Source organism: Megascapheus bottae, chromosome 21 (assembly GCF_031878675.1).
Source record: "Megascapheus bottae isolate mThoBot1 chromosome 21, mThoBot2.hap1, whole genome shotgun sequence".
NCBI classification, from domain to species: domain Eukaryota; kingdom Metazoa; phylum Chordata; class Mammalia; order Rodentia; family Geomyidae; genus Megascapheus; species Megascapheus bottae.
This window is the reverse complement of record NC_143529.1, coordinates 28,083,261-28,103,646: the sequence shown is the minus strand read 5'-3', so window position 1 is coordinate 28,103,646 and position 20,386 is coordinate 28,083,261. Positions and strand designations below refer to the sequence as shown.

Genomic DNA, 20,386 nt, shown 5'->3' with positions numbered 1-20,386 from the left:
TTTCACATTTGAAATGTAACTATTTCAAAATTAAACATTATCTATAGTCTTCAACACCTAGCTTTAAGTTTTCTCTTTGCTTCTAAGTTTCTCTCTTTGTTGTATGGCAATAAATCAGACCTTTTTTATCAGGCATTTTATGGCCAGTGCACTTAATACATGAGATACCTGTACAAGGAAGAGGCAGGAAGAAGAAGACTGAAGGGAAGCCTCAGAGAGAGATGGCCAAACCACAGATCCTAATCCATGATACAAAAGACCGAATGTGTCAGAGTCATATTGTACATATATATGCAAATGGGGCAAGAATATGTCACTCTGAGGTAAGACATCAGGCTGTGCCAAAGGAACAGAGAAAGCTAAGTCATGTATAGAAGGACAGAATTGGGCACTTTGATATCTTTGGGATCAACTTAGAAGAGATATCAATACAATCCACAAACTCTATGATTATCTAATTCTTATTCTAACGTATATAAAAGTAAAAGAGAGTACACATTTTTTATAATTATCTTTAAAAACATCTAAACCACCCTAACCTTGTGCTCCTTTCTGGTTTTGATAGTTTTACTCTTCATAACTGGATTGGTTGTTTTGTGTACATATACTTTATAAATGAGGGGAGGGGAAAGTACATGGATCTGAACTCGGGCCCTTGTTCTTACTTGGCCAGTGCTCTACCTCTTGAACTACACTTATCTTTTTAAAAATTAATAATAATAATAATAAGAGGCCAGGAGCTTGGCCTAGTAGTAGAGTGCTTCCCTAGTATTCATGAAGCCCGGGGTTCGATTCCTCAATACCACATACACAAAAAAAAGCTGTGCTGTGGCTCAAGGGGTAGAACTCTAGCCTCAAGAAAGCCCAAGGACAGTCAGTACTCAGGCCCTGAGTTCAAGGCCTAGGACTGGCAAAAAAAAAAAAAAAAAAAAAAAAAAGCAAAGTAACCAGACAAGAACTCATTATATACACAAAATTAAGAAAAAGGAAGGAGGGGTGGGGAGTTTGGCCTAGTGGTAGAGTGCTTGCCTTGCATACATGAAGACCAGGTTCAATTCCTTGGTACCACATACACAGAAAAAAACCAGAAGTGGTGCTAAGGCTCAAGTGGTAGAACTCTAGCCTTGAGAAAGTCCAAGGACAGTGCTCAGGCCCTGAGCGCAATAAATAAATGAAAAAGGAAGGAGTAGATCAAAAGAGAGGTGAGAATGCTGAAGGGGGTGACAGATCAAGGAATATTTTATTCATAAACTGCTTTGTTGAGTGGCAACTCCTTGTACCACTACCTAAAGGTAATTTTAAAAATTAAAAAAGCAAAGAAATCCTGCAACTTCATCCCAATCAGAGAACATCTGCAGTCTGTCCCAAAAGACAAAATGTAATGCAAAAGGAGGAAATAAACTAGGCTGAAGAATCAAAAATTTTTAGCTGTAAGGTATTACTGATGTTTACTTATTTGCTGTCTCCTTTAGTCTAGAGGAAGATGACATAAAATTTATATGGTAAATGGGCTACTAAAGAGGTTAGGCAATATGCCCTATGGCTTTCTCATAGCCACAAAATGAAATTCACTTATCGAAGTTGTGATTGTGTTCTTTCCTATAACCTGTGCATTCCTTATGACTAGCAGAAAAACAAGAGTTAAGGAGTGAAGATGTTTCTACAAATGGTTAAAAGAATAGCTTTGCCTTCACAAATTTTAAAGTTATTACTTAGCTTTTTTTTTTTTAAGACTACATAACCCAGAGACTGGTCCCAATCTGATGCTTCCACTTCTGCCTGAGTGCTAGAATTACACGTGCATGACACTATGCCTGTTGGTTCTAGTCATTCACATCTCAATTGTACATGCTAAAACAAGCACTCTACCACTAGGCCAAACTCCTGCCCTTTGCTACCATTTCTAAATGCACATACACTGTGGGCAGAAAAAAAGTAAAAGGTAATGAAAGACCTTACCTTCTTAAAGATTTTCCCATTTGGTTGCACTTCATCTTCTTCATTTAAAATTTCACGTGTTCCCAAGAGTCTTTTGTCCTTAAATTTGTTTTTTGCATACATAAAAATTTTATCTAGTGTGTCACATCCTGGGTACAATATTGAAGCCAAATGATTCAAACTATGAACAGATCTGTATGCAGAGTCAGGCTTCATATTTACAGGTTTGGCTTTAATTTGGTCTGATTTCTCTTGTCTTGACTCAAATAAGAAATAATATGGAATATACGTTAGAATTGTGTAAAGTGATATTATTAAATGTATGAAAAATAAAAGAATGGGGTTGATAGTCTGTTTTAACTTCATGGTTGATGGTGTTGAAGATGCGTGGTTATTCATGAGTGTTCAAAGATTAGAACAGACTGCAGCAAGAATCTACAAAAAAAAGAAAGATAAACATTAATTCAAATCACTTTAAGAAAAATTTTAGTTAGGCAGATTAACTTTTGTTTTTTTCTTTCAGACAGGAGTTAGTACACTAGCTACCTGCAAATGTCCTACTATTCCTGGGAGATAGGGTTGTACCATGTCACCATATACCACAGAATTCCACAGAGAAGATGCCACCACATATTGTCAACAGGTAGCCTCCCTAACCCAAAGTATCCACAGAACACTTCTGGAAGATGCAAGCCACAGAGAAAAGAAAATAAGAGAGGCATTTGTCTTCAGTACTCTGCTATACAGACACTACTGGGTTAAAGCTGTGTTCTTTCCAAGTGAGTGCCATTCTCCCTCCAGGCAGTAGCAAGTAACTAGAGTGGACAAACATGTCACTTACTTTTCAATTTGTCGATTTAGGCAGGTACAACTGGGAGGCAAGAGGCAGTAAGCTATAGTCCTATGTACTTAACATTCATCAGATTTACTGAAGCTTTACTGTGTTGGATATTGCTCTTAAGTACTGGATAAAAGCAGCCTGAGTCTCTGCTCTCATGGAAAGCACAACTCCTCTGGGAGAGGCAGATGAGCAAATGGGTCTGTATGTAAGAAAGAAAATAGACATGCCTACATACCAGGTGGGGAAGAAGGCTATGGAATGACTGAGGCCGTGTTCACTACACTCCATTATACGCGTAGCTTGGGAAGCCTCTCTGGAAAGTTAATTAATATACACCAAGAGAGACTTGAAGGGACAGCATGTACTCCCTGGAAGAATGCTCCAGGCAGAAGAAATAGCTGCTCCATGATGGCACCAGAGTAATAACAGCATTGTTAAAGAAACAAACTAGTTCCTAGTTTGCTTCAGATCCACAACTATGCTTCCGCCTCCAGATGGCGCAAGCATTTTTCATCTCCTACCCTTCAGCTCCATGTTCAATTCCAAGGGCCCAGGGATTACAGAAATCCCTTCTTCCCAGTTTCTGTTTATAAGTGAAGAACTCTACCACCCTACCCCCCAGGACAGCAGATCAAACTCCTGGACACAGACTACCTGTGCTTCAGTCACTTTTTTTTTGGTGGTATCAGTACTGGGGCTTGAACTGTGGGCCTCACACTCCGGCATGGTTTTTTTTGTTCACAGCTGGCCCTTTATCACTTGTGTCACATGTCCAGTTCCAATATTTTGCTATAAGAAGCCCTGGGTTCGACTCCCCGGAACCAGAAGCAATGCCATGGCTCAAGTGGCAGAGTGCTACTGAGGCTGACTTCAGAGTTAAAACCTCAGATCTCTGCCTACTGAGCACCTAGGGTTAGAGCTGTGCCCAGTTTCTTTAGCTCACTTTTCGGGCAGAGACTCGATGAAGGTAGAGAAGCCTGAAAAAGGTCAGTGGCCACAGCCCAGCATAGCCTTCCTAAAACAGAGGCCTAACTGCAAAAAAAAAAAAAAAAAAAAAAAATACAGCGGGTCTCCCACAGCCAGAGAAACAGTCCATTAAGAACAGGGAACTCCTTAGCAAGTCCTGAGACTAACCTCATTTAGAACACAGAATGGAGAATTCCATGCCTATAAACACTGTGAGTATAGATCAAGAAGAGAACTCTATCTAGTGAGAGTGAGGCCCTCAGTTCATGGGAGGGAACAACCCAGAAGCTATATATGTAGAAGACATCCTGGAGGCAGCAGAAACCAGAAACAAGAAAATCAAACAATAGGATAAAACAGCCTTCTGCCTAGATCCCAAGGCAAAGACCGCAGAACCTGGGCTCCTCCAAGCCATTCCTGACTGCCCAGACTCCAAGTATGCAAAGATTAACGCTTACAGCTATTCCTCCAGATTGTCTCAACATATGAAAAGACAAGAGCCATGGGTGCCATGGCTCATACCTATAATCCTAGCTGCTCAGGAGGCTGAGATCTCTGAGGATCGAGGTTCAAAGCCAGCCCGGGCACAAAAGGACCTGAGAGTCCTATCTTCAATTAACCTGTAGAAAATAGGAAGTGGGGCTCAAGAGTAGGGTGGTAGCCTTGAGCTAAAGGGCTCAGGGACAGCTCCCAGGCCCAGACTTCAAGCCCTATGACCCACAAAAAAATAATTAAATTAAATTTAAAAAGATAAGTGATTTCTGCATATGAATCCTAAACAGAATGAAATCATAACTATAGAACAATGGTAATGAAAAGGAGATAAACTTGGTGCCCTTAATACAGATAGAAAAAGATAAACAGTTGTGCACACTTTGAAGATAAAATGAGATAAGGGATAAGACTGCCCATTTAGGCAATCTCAAAGATCACATATAAGGACAGAAAACTTAAGAAACCAATGAAGGTCTAAGGAGAAGAATCCCCTGAAGAAACCAATACAGCAGATCCTGAGGGTAGTATTTCAAAAGCCAGGGGAAGAAGGCAGAACCAAAGAATTAAGTGCTCAACAATGCATAAAAATCCTACATATATTCACCACATTCAAATCAGACATTGGATTTTTCTAAAAAATTTCTTTTAAGTAATGAATTTCTGCCCAATTACACACTATTTAACAAACTGGCTATGAAAAATTTACAGGACTAAAAATCTCATTTTTAAAGTTGACACTTTTTTAATGGGTTTTGAAGCTACTCGGCCTGGGCACTGTCTCCAAGCTCTTCAGCTCAAGGCTACCACCCTACCCCTGGTGCCACAGTGACACTGTGTGGTTAACTGGAGATAAGACCTATGTCTTGCAAAGGACGGACGTGGCTCATGCTGGTAATCCTCTGCTACTCAGGAGGCTGAGATCTGAGGATCAAGGTTCAAAGCCAGCAGGGCACAAAAGAACCTGAGACTCTTATCTCCAATTAACCTCTAGAAAACAGAAGTGGGGTATGGCTCAAGGGTAGGGTGGTAGCCTTAAGTTGAAGAGCTCAGAGATAACACTCAGGCCCAGGGGTAGGGCAGTAGTCTTGAGCTGAAGACCTCAGGGACAGCGGCTCAGGCAGAGATCAAGCCCCATGACCCCCCCCCCCAAAAAAGACCATGGTCTTTAGTGCCCGGGCTGGCTTTGAATTGTGATCCTCAGATCTCAGCCTCCTGAGTAGCTAGGTTACAAGCCTGAGCCATCGTGACCGGCAAACTGAAACATTTTTTGATAAGTATATTCTCTTAAATCAATTGGAGGTAGGTGCTGCTGATGGCTCGTGTCTGTAATCCTACTGTCTCAAGAGGCTGAAATCTGAGGATTGTGGTTCAAAGCCAGTTTAGGCAGGAAAGTCCATGAAACTCTTCAACTAACTTGAGGTGTGGCTCAAACTATAGTGCGCGCTAAATCAGACCAAAAACAATGAGGGACAGAGCCAAGCTCTGATTCAAACCCTAGGACTGGCACAAGGGAAAAAAAAAATTAAAAAATTACAGCCAGGCACCAGTGGCCCATGCCTGTAATTCAAGTCCCATAACCGACAAAAAAAAAATTACATTTTACCAGTTGAAATAGTGAGAGGTACTCATACCTTCTTGGTATACTCCTTTAACTTCAAGAGCTGTCAAACACAGACACACTCGCGTGCACGCGCACACACACACACAAAAAAAATTATTCATAGTCTAATCAAAGCCAAATATCAACTTTTCCTTTAAGATACTTTACTTCTAAAACTCGGTTTCTATAAAGGTTTCTGCCAAGTTTTTCTGAAAACATCACTACTGTATCAGCAAATGGCGTTCAGGCATATAACCCTTATTTGTAAAAAGTATAGTAAACTCACCAAGCACCAGTGATTCACATTGATCTGAGAATTTCAATTTAAACCAGCACAGGCAGGAAAGTCCATGAGACTTATCTCCAATTAGCCAAAATCCAGAAGTAGAACTGTGGCTCAAGAGGTAGAGCTATAGCCCTGAGCAGAAAAGTTCAGGGACAGCACACATTCCAGGACCCAGGACCCAGTACCTACTGCACACGGGCGCACACACACTACAAAATTTTATTTTATTTACTCATAGTAACAGTAACTAAGACACAGTAAACTAAAACACAGTAACATTATTTATAAAACACACCTATAATCATTATTTCAATGATTTCCTGTAAAGCAAACAGGTAAGTTTTTAGTAATTTATTTATTAAAATACTAAAAAAGTTTTAAGGTTACCAGTCGTAGTGGCTCAAGCCTGTAATCCTAACAACTCAGGAGGCTGAGATCCATGCATTAAAGTCCATGAGACTTTCATCTCCAATTAACCACACACACACACACACACACACACAAGGGAAGTGGGGCTGTGGCTCAAGGGGTAGGGTGGTAACCTTGAGCTCAAGAGCTCAGGGACAACACCCAGGCCCAGAGTTCAAGTCCCACGACTGACCCAAAACAAAAATCTAATGTCAGCTCAAATTCAGAGGTAGTTAAATAGCACTTATTAGCTGGTATTCTAGTAAGCCAGTATTCTGAATTAAACTTCTACACGCTACTGCTTCATTATTAATTTCTTCACTCCTTGCAAAGCAGCTAAATATACAAAGGGAAAGGAAAAGCCTTTAAAGCCATTTATGTTGATAGAACTAATTCATTTTTGTGTTTTTTAAAGTGAAACAATGAAATGCTGAATTTAAGAGGGGGGAGGAAAAGAGAAGGGATGGGGGATTAAGAATGACTAGAATCATTTGTGTATGTTCTGAAATATCACAATGACCACCACTCCACCCCCACCCATCCTGTAGAAATTATATATGCTAATGAAAAAGCAAACACATATCTAAGTTCAAAAGCTCTGCTCTAATTCTTATTAGCTATGACTCTGGACAAGCTGTCTACCCCTCCATAATAAAAAACCTCTTATAAATTCCCTTGCTAATTTACATATATGTAGTGTTTTGTGCTGATCCTGAGACTTGTGCTCAGGGCCTGGGCATCGTCCTTGAGCTTTCTTGCTAAAGGCCAACAGTCTACTACTTGGCTTTTGGTACTTAACTGAAGACAGAAGTCTCTCAGACTTTCCTGCCTTGAAAAGTGGCTTGAACCATGAACTTCAGATCTCAGCTTCCTGAACAGCTAGAATTAGAGACATGAGCCGCCAGCAACCACCTTCCTTTACTAATTTTTATGACAGCTTCCACCTATATATCACCAAATAGAATCAATTCATAGCCATATTTGTAGATTTTCTAAATAAAATAGAAACTGGCTCTGTATATTAAAACCCACAGGGAAAAAAGATCTGCAGGTCCAGGAAGAGAAGAAAATAGCCTCATTAGTTATTAAGGAAATACAAAAAGCAGCATTCACCTATCAGATTTTTCTAAATAAAAACTTCAAATGTTGCAGGTCATGGTGGTTCACTTCTGTAATCCTAAACTACTCAGTAGGCCGAGATCTTGATATCTGAGGATCAAAGCCAGTCCAGGCACTAAAGAACACAAGACTCTTAACTCCAATTAACCACTAGAAAACTGGCAGCGGCACTATAGCTAAAAGGGTAGGGTGGTAGCCTTGAGCTGAAGGGACAGCACCCAGACCCAGAGTTCAAGCCCCATAACCGACCAAAAAATATACATAAAAATAAACCTGCAAATGTTGTCAAGAATATAAGGAATCACATAACTCCTGGCACTTCTGGTAAAGCCAGCTTAGTGCACTTTGGCAAAAGTCAGCAAAGACTGAAAATGTAAATGCCTATGACCTAGAAAATCCCTAAAAAGTTTGTCAAGAGTGTACTTACTTTGCCCTACTTTGTTTTGTTAATTAAACGGTTCAAGGTGACAAGTTCTAAGAGTATTCAATTATATTCAAATGAGAAGAAGTGTTAGGAGTCTCTTCAATAAATATTTGCTAAGTTTCTACTCCACTCCAGACCTGATGCTTCTTCATTCTGAGAATGAGACCACAGTACACTAAAAAAGTTTCTAGTCCACTATTAAACCAGAGGAGACAACTTATTTGAACATTAAATATGCTATTAGAGAAGTACAAGGATGTGTACAGTCAGATAAAGGCAAGGGAAATTGAAGGAAGTCACTACAAGCTAGCTAAGTGAAATGTATGTATAATCAAGTAAAACAATAGCTGTAGGCAGTACTAACAAAGGCACAGGGGCATATAAAGACAAAGGAAATTCAAGAAAACTAAGTACCTGCAGTGAGCAGATATCAGCCTGGGCACGAAAGTCCCGTAAGACTCATCCCCAATTAACCACCAGAAAACTGGAAGAAGAGCTGTGGCTCAAGGGGTAGGGTGATGGTCTTGAGCTGAAGAGCTCAGGGACAGCACCCAGGCCCAAAGTTCAATCCCACACCCCCTCCCCCCCCCAAAAAAAAACAACCACACAAGATGGATAGAAGACAGAATAAAAGCACTGAAGACACTGGCTAGAAGACTGGGCTGGTACACAAGAAAACCAGCAAGTGCAGAACTAGAAGCAGTGAAAGACAGATTCTTCCCTAGAGCCTCCAGGGGCAGCAAGTTCTTTAGTGGAGTACTAATGATACAAACTTCTAGCTTACAATAATTATATAATAGACTTCATTTGTTTTTCTTTTTTCTTTTTGCCAGTCCTGGAACTTCAACTCAGGGCCTGGGTACTGTCTCTGCACTTCTTTTACTCAAGGCTAGCATTCTACCACTTGAGCTATAATGTGTCATCTAGCTTTTTCTGTTTCTGTGGTACTGAGGATTCAAATCCAGGACTCGATGCATGCTAGGCAAGCACTCTACCACTAAGTCACATTCCCAGCCAAGAATATTTTTTTCATATCTGAGAACGACAAAATTCCTATTTCTTAAGAATAAATCCAATGGCAATATGACAAACGATTAGCGTAAAAAGAAACTAAAAACAGGAAATCCACTTGAGAACTAAAAAACTACATAGAAGATAACATACAAGATCGCCAGAAAATTGCAAAAATCATCTTTTTAAGAGACTTGGGGCCAGGAGTTTGGCCTAGTGGTAGAGTGCCTAGCGTGCATGAAGACCCAGGTTCGATTCCTCGGTACCACATACATAGAAAAAAGCTGGAAGTGGTGCTGAGGCTCAAGTGGTAGAGCTCTAGCCTCGAGAAAGTCCAAGGACAGTGCTCAAGCCCTGAGTTCAAGCCCAGGACTGGCAAAAAAAAAAAAAAAAAAACAGAGGCAGGACCTCAGGGGTTCAAGGCTCTATGATCAAGTTCCAGAAATGCAAAAAAAAAAAAAAAAACCTAAATAAAACAAAAAGACCAGGGAAAGTAATATTTTGACAAAAATAGGTAACAGAAAATGTGCTCTGGAGGCATATACAGGAGTCAAAACAGCCTGAGCTACAGAGGAAAAAATTCAAAATTTTTGAAAAATAAAAATGAAAAAGATGTAGAGAATAGTCAAATTCTTTGACATCTTCACAAGTTCCACAAAGACATTGAAAGAAAAAAAAAAAAAAAGATGACAGGAAACAAATTACTTAAGCATCCTGCAGTAAAATATACCAGAGTTGACAATAGGCTGTATTCAGAATTTAAGAGCTAAGCAGATGAATAAGGTGAAATATAAATGGTGAAAGATGAAGTATTAAAGGGAAAGATGAATAAGGTCAAAAATATCTAGCCTCCCAACAGTTTTCTATATTCTTGTAGCAAGACTAAGAATATCCTAACAGCCCCCACCCCCCCCCAAAAAAAACTGTTTTGTTTTTTGCCAGTCCTGGACTTGAGCTCAGGGCCTGAGCACTGTCCTTGGATTTTCTCAAGGCTAGAGGTCTACCACTTGAGCTACAGCACCAATTCTGGCTTTTTCTGTGTATGTGGTCCGGAGGAATTGAACCCGGTCTTTGTGCATACTAGGCAAGTACTCTACTACTAGGCCAAATTGCAGGCCCCCCAAAAATGTTATTTATGTCACCTACAAATACAGTGATTCTATAATGGATCAACAGATAAGGATGATTCTCAAGGCTTTAAAAAGAGGTGCTATATTAAAGCGTGTGATATGAGTTGTTCCAGACACATCAGGACAACATTCCTGGAAAGGACCAAGAACCACACTAGCATCATATTGTTTCAGCAACATTAAAAGCTAGGTGTTAGGAACAATGCTTTAAAAGTCTCAAACTATAACCTTTGAGATATAGTGTTGCCTAGGCACACAAGAAACTCTGGGTTCAGTCGCTAACACCATGAAAGAAAAAACTGAAGGAAAGTAATTTTAACCTAGAACTCCCAATTGAATGATTCATTAATTTCAAGTAAAGAATAAAGAGATTTTCAGACATGCAAAGATTCAATTTAACTCCACAAACACACTTTCCTAAGAACTTACTTTAAAAAATCCCCTAATTGCCAGGCTCACACCTGTAATCCTAGCTACTCAGGAGGCTGAGATCTGAGGCTCACAGTTCAAAGCCAGCCTGGACACGAAAGTGCGTGAGGCTCTTATCTCTGATTAATCACCAGAAAACGGAGAGTGGCACTGTGACTCAAGGGGTAGGGTGGTAGCCTTGAACTGAAGAGCTCAGGGACAATGCCCAGGCCCAGAGTTCAAGTCCCACGACCGACACCCCCCCCCACCAAAAAAAAAAATCCCCTACTTATGTGCATATATTCCTTTAATGAAAATTTTCAAAGACAAGTTTAAGCTGAAAATTGGTATGAAGTTTTGGGTTTTGCCCTTATTACCAAACGATCTCTCTGATGAATGTTGGGGAGAATACCAGTAAGCCTAACCCAGCAGAGTTAAAATACCTGCAAGTAAGGTTAGTTTGCATGTACACAGCTGCTTGACCACTGCAGGACATTCTACCACTGTCACACTTAACAGTGAATAGGAAGAGAAAGATACAATCATGTCAAGTTCTGTATGAGGTGAGTTTTTAAAAGTATTTTGGAAAAATATGAATTATTGAAATGAAACTTCTTCGTTGGGCACTGGTGGTATACACTTGTAATCTTCCTAGCTACTCAAGGGGCTGAAATCTGAGAATTGAGATTTGAAAGCTAACCAAGTCAGAAAAGTCAGTAAGACTTATCTCCAATTAACCAACAAAGAGCTAAAAGCAGTGCCCAGGCCTGAGTTCAAGCCCCAGTACTATCACCAAATTAAATTAAAAAAAAAAAAAAAGTAACTTCTTACTCAGAAACAAAAGAAAACTTCAAGTGGTAGAGTGCCTGCCCAGAATGCATGAGACTGAGTTCAAACCTCAGTCATTGGTGACTGAATTACTTCTCAACAGTACTGTACTCCGACCAATGCAATTACAGGAAAAATAAGTGTATGAAAACTGGGAAAATAAAGATCATCACTGACTGCAGATCTGTAGCTGTCTAAAGAGGAAATCCCAAACCATCTGAAACTATCCCACTAAAGGAAGAATTCACTAGTAAATTGAGATAACAGGCAAATAATAAAATCAATATTTTCCTATACAGTATTAATAGCTACTTAGAAAATGAGATGGAAGTCTCTCCACCATCTCAGAGCCTGTGGAGGCCTGCTGGGAAGAGGACTTCTAAAAAGCAACATGTCTGGAAGGCTGTGGTGCAAGGCCAATTTTGCTGGCTATAAGCGGTCTTTGGAACCAAAGGGAACACACGGCTCTCCTTAAAATCAAAGGTGTTTATGCTCAAGGTGATACCAATTTCTACTTGGGCAAGAGATGTGCTTATGTATACAAAGCAAAAAACAACACAGTGACTCCTGGAGGCAAGCCTAACAAACCCAGAGTAATCTGGGGAAAGGTAACTCCTGCCCATGAAAACAGTGGCATGGTTCGGGCCAAATTCTGCAGAAACTTCCTGCTGACGCCATTGGACACAATCTGTGTGATATTGTACCCCTCCAGAATTTAATGAAAAGTAAATGAAGTCGTCCCTTAATGTTTGTTCATACACTTCCTTCTGTAAGTTCCTTGAAAGCTGGAGCTCTCAATCAGTTTCAGAGTCTCAGAGCCTTGCAAAGCAGGTGCTACATAATATATATAAATAAAGCCAGCCAGGTAAGGAGGCTCATAGCTGGAATCTGAGTTACTCTAGGGGCAGAGGTTGGGAGTTGAGAGCCAGACAGTGCAAAAAAAGGCTTCTAGATTCCACCTCAACCCCGTTAAAAAGGTAGGCTCAGTGGTACATAGGTTACTCAAAAAGCATAAAAAGGAGAATCACAGTCCAGACTACACCTGGCACAAACATAAAACCCTGTCCCCAAAATAACTAAAGCAAAAGAGCTAATGGCAGGCAGTAATAGATGAGTGTCTCCCAAGCAAGTATAGGCCCTGAGTCCAAACTCCAATACTAAAAAAACAGAAATAAAAAATACAAAGAATGATTGAATGCATCAATACCCTTCTGTAGTTATATCACATGCCTTTACAAACAAGTAAATAGATAGTTGTATTTGGAAGTGACTTAAAAGTTAAACATCTCAATTCCAAAGAAACAGCAGAGGAAGGCCAGGAGTTTAGGCTAGTGGTAGAGTTCTTGCACAAAACCCCAGGTTCAATTCTTGGTACCACATACATAGAAAAAGCCGGAAATGGGGCTATGGCTCAAGTGGTAGAGCTCTAGCCTTGCGAGAAAGTCCAAGGACAGCACTCAGACCCCAAGTTCAAGCCCTAGGACTCTCCCCCCACCCCCCCTGGCCCCACCAACAAAAAAAGCCGGGCGTGGTGGCTCACACCTATAATCCTAGCTACTCAGGAGCTGGGGATTGAGGTTCAAAGCCAGCTAGGTAAAAAAAAAAAAAAAATTGAATCACTTCCCAAAACACAACCATTCCATTAAGAGATGGGCCAAAGACTTAAAGAGAGTCTTCTCTGAAGAAGAAATAAGAATGGCCTGTTGACACATGAAGAAATGCTCAACATCTCTGGTCATAAAAGAAATGCAAATCAAAACAACTCTTAAGATTCCACCTCACTCCAGTTACAATAGCCAGGATCAAGAAAACTAATAATAACAACAGATGCTGGAGAGGTTGTAGCCAGGAGGGATCACTACTACACTGTTGGTGGGAGTGCAAACTCATTCAACCACTATGGAAAGCAGTATGGCAGTTCCTCAAAAGGCTAAACATAGAGCTCCCCTATGACCCAGCAATTCCACTACTTGGCATTTACCCAACCATCCAGAAACAAGGGCATACTAAATCCACTAGCACAATGATGTTCATTGCAGCACTATTTACCATAGCAAAGATATGGAACCAACTCAGATGCACCTCAGTTGATGAGTGGATCAACAAGATGTGGTATTTATACACAATGGAATTCTATGCTGCTGTCAGAAAGAACAACATCGCCGATTTGTAAGGAAATGGGCTTAGAAGAAAATGATATTACAAGGTACATAGGCTCCATGGTTTCCCTCATTTGTCATAATCAGTAGAAACCTTGGGCTCTCCTAGCAGAGATTTACAATAGAGCAAAACCAGATACATAAGGCCATACAGTATGACGCTAAATGAAAGGACCTTCCAGGACATAGAAACAAAAGCCATATAATGAGTGATTGTTGTCCTTAATGTGCTATGTTATCTCTCATCTCTTTTGCTGTCCTTGGTTATCTCATATTGTTATAGTATTTCACCTTGTTATCTGACATATTGTATATATGCTTATTTGGTTATTTGAAATAGGATAGGGAAAGGGGAAAAACAAGATGAGGGGCGGGATGGGGGGAGGGAAATGGGGACCAAGACATGAGAAAGGGTATCAATGTTTGTGAAGTAATGCATTTTCTATCTGGTGAATATAATGTAACCAACCCTTCTAATTAACCAACCGAAAACTGGAAGTGGCATTGTGGCTCAAGGGATAGGGTAGTAAACTTGAGCTGAAGAGTTTAGGGATAGCGCCCAGGCCCAGAGTTCAAAAACAGATTAACTAAGCCTACTCAATCATCCAATCATCCCATCATCCTTCCAGTGGGAAACATTAGAGGTAAGTAAACATTCCAGTAATAACCAATACTAAAACTAAAATGAAGCACTTAAAAGGTTAGGAAAGATGAAAAGAGCATGAAAACCTTTTCTTATGAAACTAAATATGCAAGGGGAAAAAATCAGACATTTATATCTCCTTTTTCAGAAAGAGAAACTATAATCAAAAGTCAGAGACAAATATATACTGTATTGTGGGATATAAAACCAAAACGAAACCACATATTAAATCAGTCTCACAAAGAGTTTCTGTGGTGTGGTTTTTGTGAAAGACTGGGTCATCACTCAGCTAAAATGGATGAATTTTAGGAATTTAACACTTCTTGACAGCTGAAGGCTTGTGCTTAGGGCTCCAAGATAAGTACTGATTTTAATAGCCACCTACAGGCCTGTCTTCTGTTGTTTTCCAACAGGGGTCACTCCTAGGTAAGGAACAGGCTCCCTTTCCGTCTAGCCATACCCTCTCCTGATCTTCCAATAAGAAAGGAAACCTTTCAAACTTACATTTGACGTTCTCTGAAACAAGCCTTCCCCTTCTTCAAGGCTGAAACATGCTGAAATCAAAACTCTTGGAAGCGTTTCCCATGTATAGGTGTGTATAGGTGGTCTCCATTTCCACACAGCCTGTTTGCTCACCATCCCCACCCTAACATCACTGCACCAATCCAATGGACTAAGTGGTCCAATCTCCTCTCCTAGGAGCATTCCATAGCAGTACCTTTCCCTGGTAGTCACTTGGGGTGGTTAATCTTTATTGTCTATTTGATTGGATTAATACCCCAAGGAGATTAGTAGAGCACAGAAGTGTTTCCAGAGACAAGCAGATCTGTACTCTGACCTAATCCTTGCTGGATTCCTATTATGATGACATGACTGGAAACTGGTGAAAAGTAAGAGGTGGGCCTCTGGAGGAAGTAAGTTGCTGGTTGCGGAGGGCATGTTCTGGGGGCGGGGGGGGGGGGGTCTAAGTCTTGCCCTACACCACCTTCCGGTATCTCCCTTCCTCTGCTTTTAGGCCACCACGATGATGCGACAGCACTGTTTCACCATACACCCTGCCACAGTGACTGACCTCTACAGCCAGTGAGCCCAACTCAGCTCACTCCCTTAGGGTGTTGTTTCTGCCAACTCGTTTGGTTATCCTTAGCACACTCAGCCTGCTCTCCCCTAGCACCATCCAGGACCTTCTTCAGATCTTATACTGCCATTCCTCCACAGGCAACCAACCTCAAACATGTCCAGCTCTCAGCCATCCCCCTACACTCAATGGTAAACAGCCCACTTCTGGACACTAAAGCAGCAAACCAACAGACTGAACACTTTGTGTGTGTGTGTACGCGCGCGCGCACACATATAGCTGTGAGTGAGCCACTGGCACCCAGCCAGTCATGCTCTCCACACATCCTCTCCCATCAAGCCCCAACTCAGTGAACAGCAAACAAACTGCACTGTCCTTCACTTGTGTCTGAGTCCCAATAATCACTCAACATTTCCCATCTAGCTCACTACTTATCACCAAGCATCAACAGCAGACATCTAAAATCTCCCCTTTCCCAGCATATCTACCCATCACATCAATGTCATTTAATGAATCAAATAAGTGAGTATGAGTTAATGTGAAAAAGAGAAAAAAAAAAAACTTAAACTTGGTATTAGTAGTCATTACAATAACTTCCTACAAGCAGGGACTATGTAGGAACACCTAAGGGCAGTGTTTTGCAGCTGCCAATCAGGAAATGTAATGCAACATATTCTTTGTATTGTTTTCATTGGTGCACTTAATAGCTTACATTTCCCAATTCATGCCACAGTGTTTTGCCTGCATGCTAATAATTTTAAGTTGAATTACTGTATATTTCTGGCAATTACAGTGCTATTTTCCTAAAACTATTACTGCATACTTGTGTTTCCAGAGACAGATCAGAATATTCTGACTTTTGTCCTAGCAAATATCACATAAAAGATTCTTGCTTCCTTCAGGGGGAGGCTATATTCAGTACTTGAAGATAGAATGATTGGAAAAAATTTTGTCTCATTTATACACCTGAGCTGAAATGACCGTCTAGATAGGAATAGAAATCACAATGAAAACTTGCTGGGAAGTTCTCAAAATCCTAGTTCCATTTCATTATGGCCTCAGAATGTAAGACCATCATCTAAGAAAATTTCACCTTTAAAATTTAAAAAAAGCTGAGCCGAGAGGGTTCACGCCTGTAATTCTAGCTACTCAGGAGGCTGAGATCTGAGGATCAAGGTTCAAAGCCAGATCAGGCACTAAAGAAAGTGAGACACTTATTTTCAATTGCCCACTAGAAAACTGGAAGTGGCACTGTGGCTCAAGGGGTAGGGCGGTAGCCTTGAGCTGAAGAGCTCAGGGACAGTTCCCAGGCTGAGTTCAAGCCCCAGGACCCACAAGAAAAAAAAAAAATCTTCAAATTAAATGGTACCACCATAAACTATTACATATAAAAAACAGAATAGCCAGGCATGGTAACCTCTAGAAAACGGGAAGTGGGGCTTGGCTCAAGGGTAGGATGGTGGTAGCCTTGAGCTGAAGAGCTCAGGGACAGCACCCAGGCTGATTTCAAGCCCCATGGCTCACAAAAAAAAAATAATAATAAATTTCCACTTGAATCTCAATCTTGATTGTAATCTTCATTTACTCAATACCTTTCTTTTATTGCATGTAACACACCTTGTGATCACACATTTATCTGTAAGATCACTTCCTAGGAGTCTGTTTGCCTCAGGGCCCAGGCCATACCAGTTCACAGCAGTATCCCCAGCCACCGAGGCAGGTGTCTGACAAGTAACAGAAGGTAGTGACTAGCTGAGCACGACTCAAGGAATGGGATTGTCATTTTCTTCTCAAATTGTTCTCCCCTTCTCTTCTATCAAGGAGGACATTTCACTCAAATATGCACTCAACCCAATGTCTTACAAGTAAATGAACCTCCGCCCAAAGGTGGTCTGTCACCTTGACCTTGATTTGATGTCCAATGGGCCATTCTGTCCAACTGATAGACAACACAGCCATTCCACAGAACCAACACTTTTAACAGGAGAGGAATCAGAAAACATCTACAGAGAAAGAAAAAGAGCAAGCCAGAGAGACCAGTTAAAGCCTTCCTCAACCCTGCAATGTGAGAAATGAGCAGGAAGATACCTGAAAACCAAATATTCGAATAAGGCACCACCTGGTCTCTCTTTTAACCCTTGTTCAACTCAGAAATGCCCCCTTAACACTAAGAACCAACCTGGGGCACGAAATAGTTTGCGCAGATCCCTGAGAAACACCACCATCGAACACTTTTCCTGGCCAGCCAGACCCAAATGGACTCTAGAAACTATTCAGGAAGCCACCAAGGAGAGAGGCTGCCTGCTCAAGTGGCTAGGTGAAAGAGTGCTGCTGCATTTAGGTGGGCTAATCTCAGCCCCAGCTTCTCCCCTCCCATCAGCTCTGGGTCGAGTAACTTGTGTCCACAGTAGTGCTTCTCCCTGTTAAAGTGAGAAGAACCAAAGTCCTGAGTGTTAACGGGTAGGAAGACACCGTGCGTAAAGAAGCTTCTGGCACATGATGTGTAACCCAAGCCCAATAAATGTCAACTGTTTGTCATTTGATTCAACCATAATCACTTTCACAAAGCCCATTCCCTCTCTGGCTTCTATTTAATTCTCAAGAAGCTTCTACCCTTCCTATCTTGGAGGAACCCTATATAAAATATAATATGACATATAGAGAGAGATTATATAGAAAAGCTCCAACAGCTTGAATGGAGAACAAGTGCTACAACCAGACTATCCGGGCAAACCAGTTCGGATCTGTGCCTCTGAATGCTCATCTGTAAAACGGGCCTGACAATAAATACCCACCCGGACTCATCTAGTGAAGAGCAGCAGCACTCTCCCTCGGTGCTCCCTTGTGTGACACATCCGTGTGTAATTAAAACACACTTAGGAAGGGAAAAAAAAAAAAGTCAACCTGCAACCAGCTCCCCGCCTCCGCTCTCCGTGGGTCTCCATCCCAGTCCCCCAAGCACCCGGAAGGTCCAGACGGCTCTCGCCCTCCTCACTCTCTCCAGCCCCAGGGCGCGGGGGAGGGGGAGGGGGTCCACCCACGGCCACAGCACCGTCTCCTGCGCCGCGGGAGACCCCGCCCCCGTCCCGCAGCGCGGGGAAGCGGGTCCGGAGGGAGCCGCGCATCCTCCCCGCCCGGGAGGCTGGGCCTGCGGAGCCCACACGCGCTCACCTGGGCCCGGCCCGCACACCTGGGCCGCCCCCACCCCGGCTCGCCTGCCCGACCCCCCCCCCCGCTCACCTGCCCGCTCCCCACTCACCTGGGCTCCCCTCACTCACCTGAGCCCCCCCCACCAGCCGCAGGACCCACGCCCGGCAGCCGTTCCCGAGACACCCCCCCCACACACGCGCACGCCCCCCAACCCTGCCCGCCGCTTCCCCGGACGCACGGGCCGCGGCGTCCCCGGCGCGCAGAGACGCCCCTCAGGCCCGGGCCCCCCGCCACACGTGGAGGCCGCCGCGCTCACCCTCGACTCCCCCCCACCACACACCCGCCCGTCCGCCCGCCGCGGATGCTCCCACCTCTGGCCCACGCAGGCCCGGCGGCGCTCCGCAGCGTCCACGTCGCCCGCTGGGGGATCGAGGGATCCGAGCGCAGCCGCCGCGCCACACCGGAGCGGATGTCCGACCGCAACTCCGGCCCCCGCCGCCACCGCCCTCCCCCGGCTCCTCGCCGCGGCGACAACGGCCGCGCCCGCTCCCGGCGCCGGCAGAGCAGCGTCTGTTGAGCCGAACCCGGGACGCGCAGTCCCGGCCTGCGCTCGTTGCATATGCAGAGAGGCCGCCGCCCATTGGCCCGCGGGCGGTGGCGCGTGCGGGGCTGGGCCTATGGCAGGCCGGCCGGGGAGCGCGCCGCCGGCGGCCGGGGGCGGGGCGGGGTTACTATAGGTCATTCCGCGGAGCCACCGCCGAGGCGGGACGGCCGCAGCCAGCGGGGCGCAGGGATGGAGTCGGCGGGGAGGGGGGCATGGCGGGGGGAGGGGAGGGCGGAGAGAGCCAAGGGGCCGCCGCGGGCGGGGGAGGGGAGCCGGGCTCCGCGGACGCCGCGGGGTGGGGAGGGGGAAGCTGCGCGGGCAGCGCCGGCCCTCCGGGAGCGGAGACCTCCCCCCTTCCGTTAAAAAAATAATAAAATGAACTACAATTGCGCACTGATTGCTGTAATGCATAAATCTTCACCTAGATCATGAAGCAAATGCGCTTCTTTTCTTTTAAAGGCTGCTGTTCGCCACTGGACTAGATTCGTCATCTTGTTTTGCACCAATCTCGCCAAATAAAACTAACCTTGGGGAATGCCTGGGGCGGCCAGAGGCGCGGACTCTACCCATTATTGTTTCTCTTCTGTGGGCTTCGTTTAACCCAGCAGGTTAGCCCCGTTCTTCCCCTAAAGGACCTCGCAATTTCATATTTGCTTTTAAAAGGGTAAAGTGTATCCCAAATTAATGTCGAACGTTCTTAGACATCTAAAACTATTGGTCTGGCTTTTAAGAGTTTGCCTTTATGTATCCTTTTGGACACTACACAGAGAGAAAAAAAAAATGTATTTAAGTGGAGGTAGTTCTTTTCCCCACAGCAGACAAAACACAACACACACACATACTGAACACAAATGACTAAAATAGCTACAGTGTGCTATTACCCTAGTAATAGTAGGATTAGACTCTCCTCCCCCTTTTCCCACCTTAAACCAACACACTATTTAGAGAGTCTGGGAAATTTTCCTTAAGTAGGTGAAAGGTTATGGATTCCTGAGCTAGCCTCAAGCTAAGGCTACACTCTCTTCTGTTGGGAGGATCTCAAAATCTAGAAACTGCCAGAACTTGAACTAGGTGGAGCACCTGATCAACTGGCAGAAGAAGTTCATTCACCTTAGGCCTTGAGCCAAGTTAGCTACCTAAAGGGATGAAGATGCCTACACTTAGCCAATTCCTGGACTAGAAATTTGTGTCAGGCTGGTTTCTCCTTAAATATATCCAAGGGCTATGGAAGGCATACTGTGGAGGTCAGAGATTTTCATCTCTACAGAGGGCTGTGTGCATGTCATAGAAGCCATAGT

At 43.3% G+C, this 20,386-nt stretch overlaps 1 protein-coding gene across 2 annotated transcripts in view; it reads right to left on the bottom strand.

Annotated features, from left to right (window-relative positions):
• The window catches only part of Acsl3 (acyl-CoA synthetase long chain family member 3), a 42,910-nt gene extending 23,926 nt beyond the window's left edge, over nucleotides 1-18,984 (bottom strand). Inside the window, exons 1-2 of one of the 2 annotated variants that reach the window (XM_090354902.1) lie at nucleotides 18,856-18,984; nucleotides 1,960-2,373 (exon numbers count right to left, since the gene is read on the bottom strand). In XM_090354902.1, coding sequence (XP_090211028.1) covers nucleotides 1,960-2,337 — 378 coding nt within the window. In that variant the 5' untranslated portion in view covers nucleotides 2,338-2,373; nucleotides 18,856-18,984. Of the gene's footprint in view, nucleotides 1-1,959; nucleotides 2,374-17,513; nucleotides 17,652-18,855 lie in introns of those variants that run through there. The other variant, XM_090354903.1, reaches the window with a different exon arrangement.
• Between the last annotated feature and the right edge of the window lie 1,402 nt (nucleotides 18,985-20,386).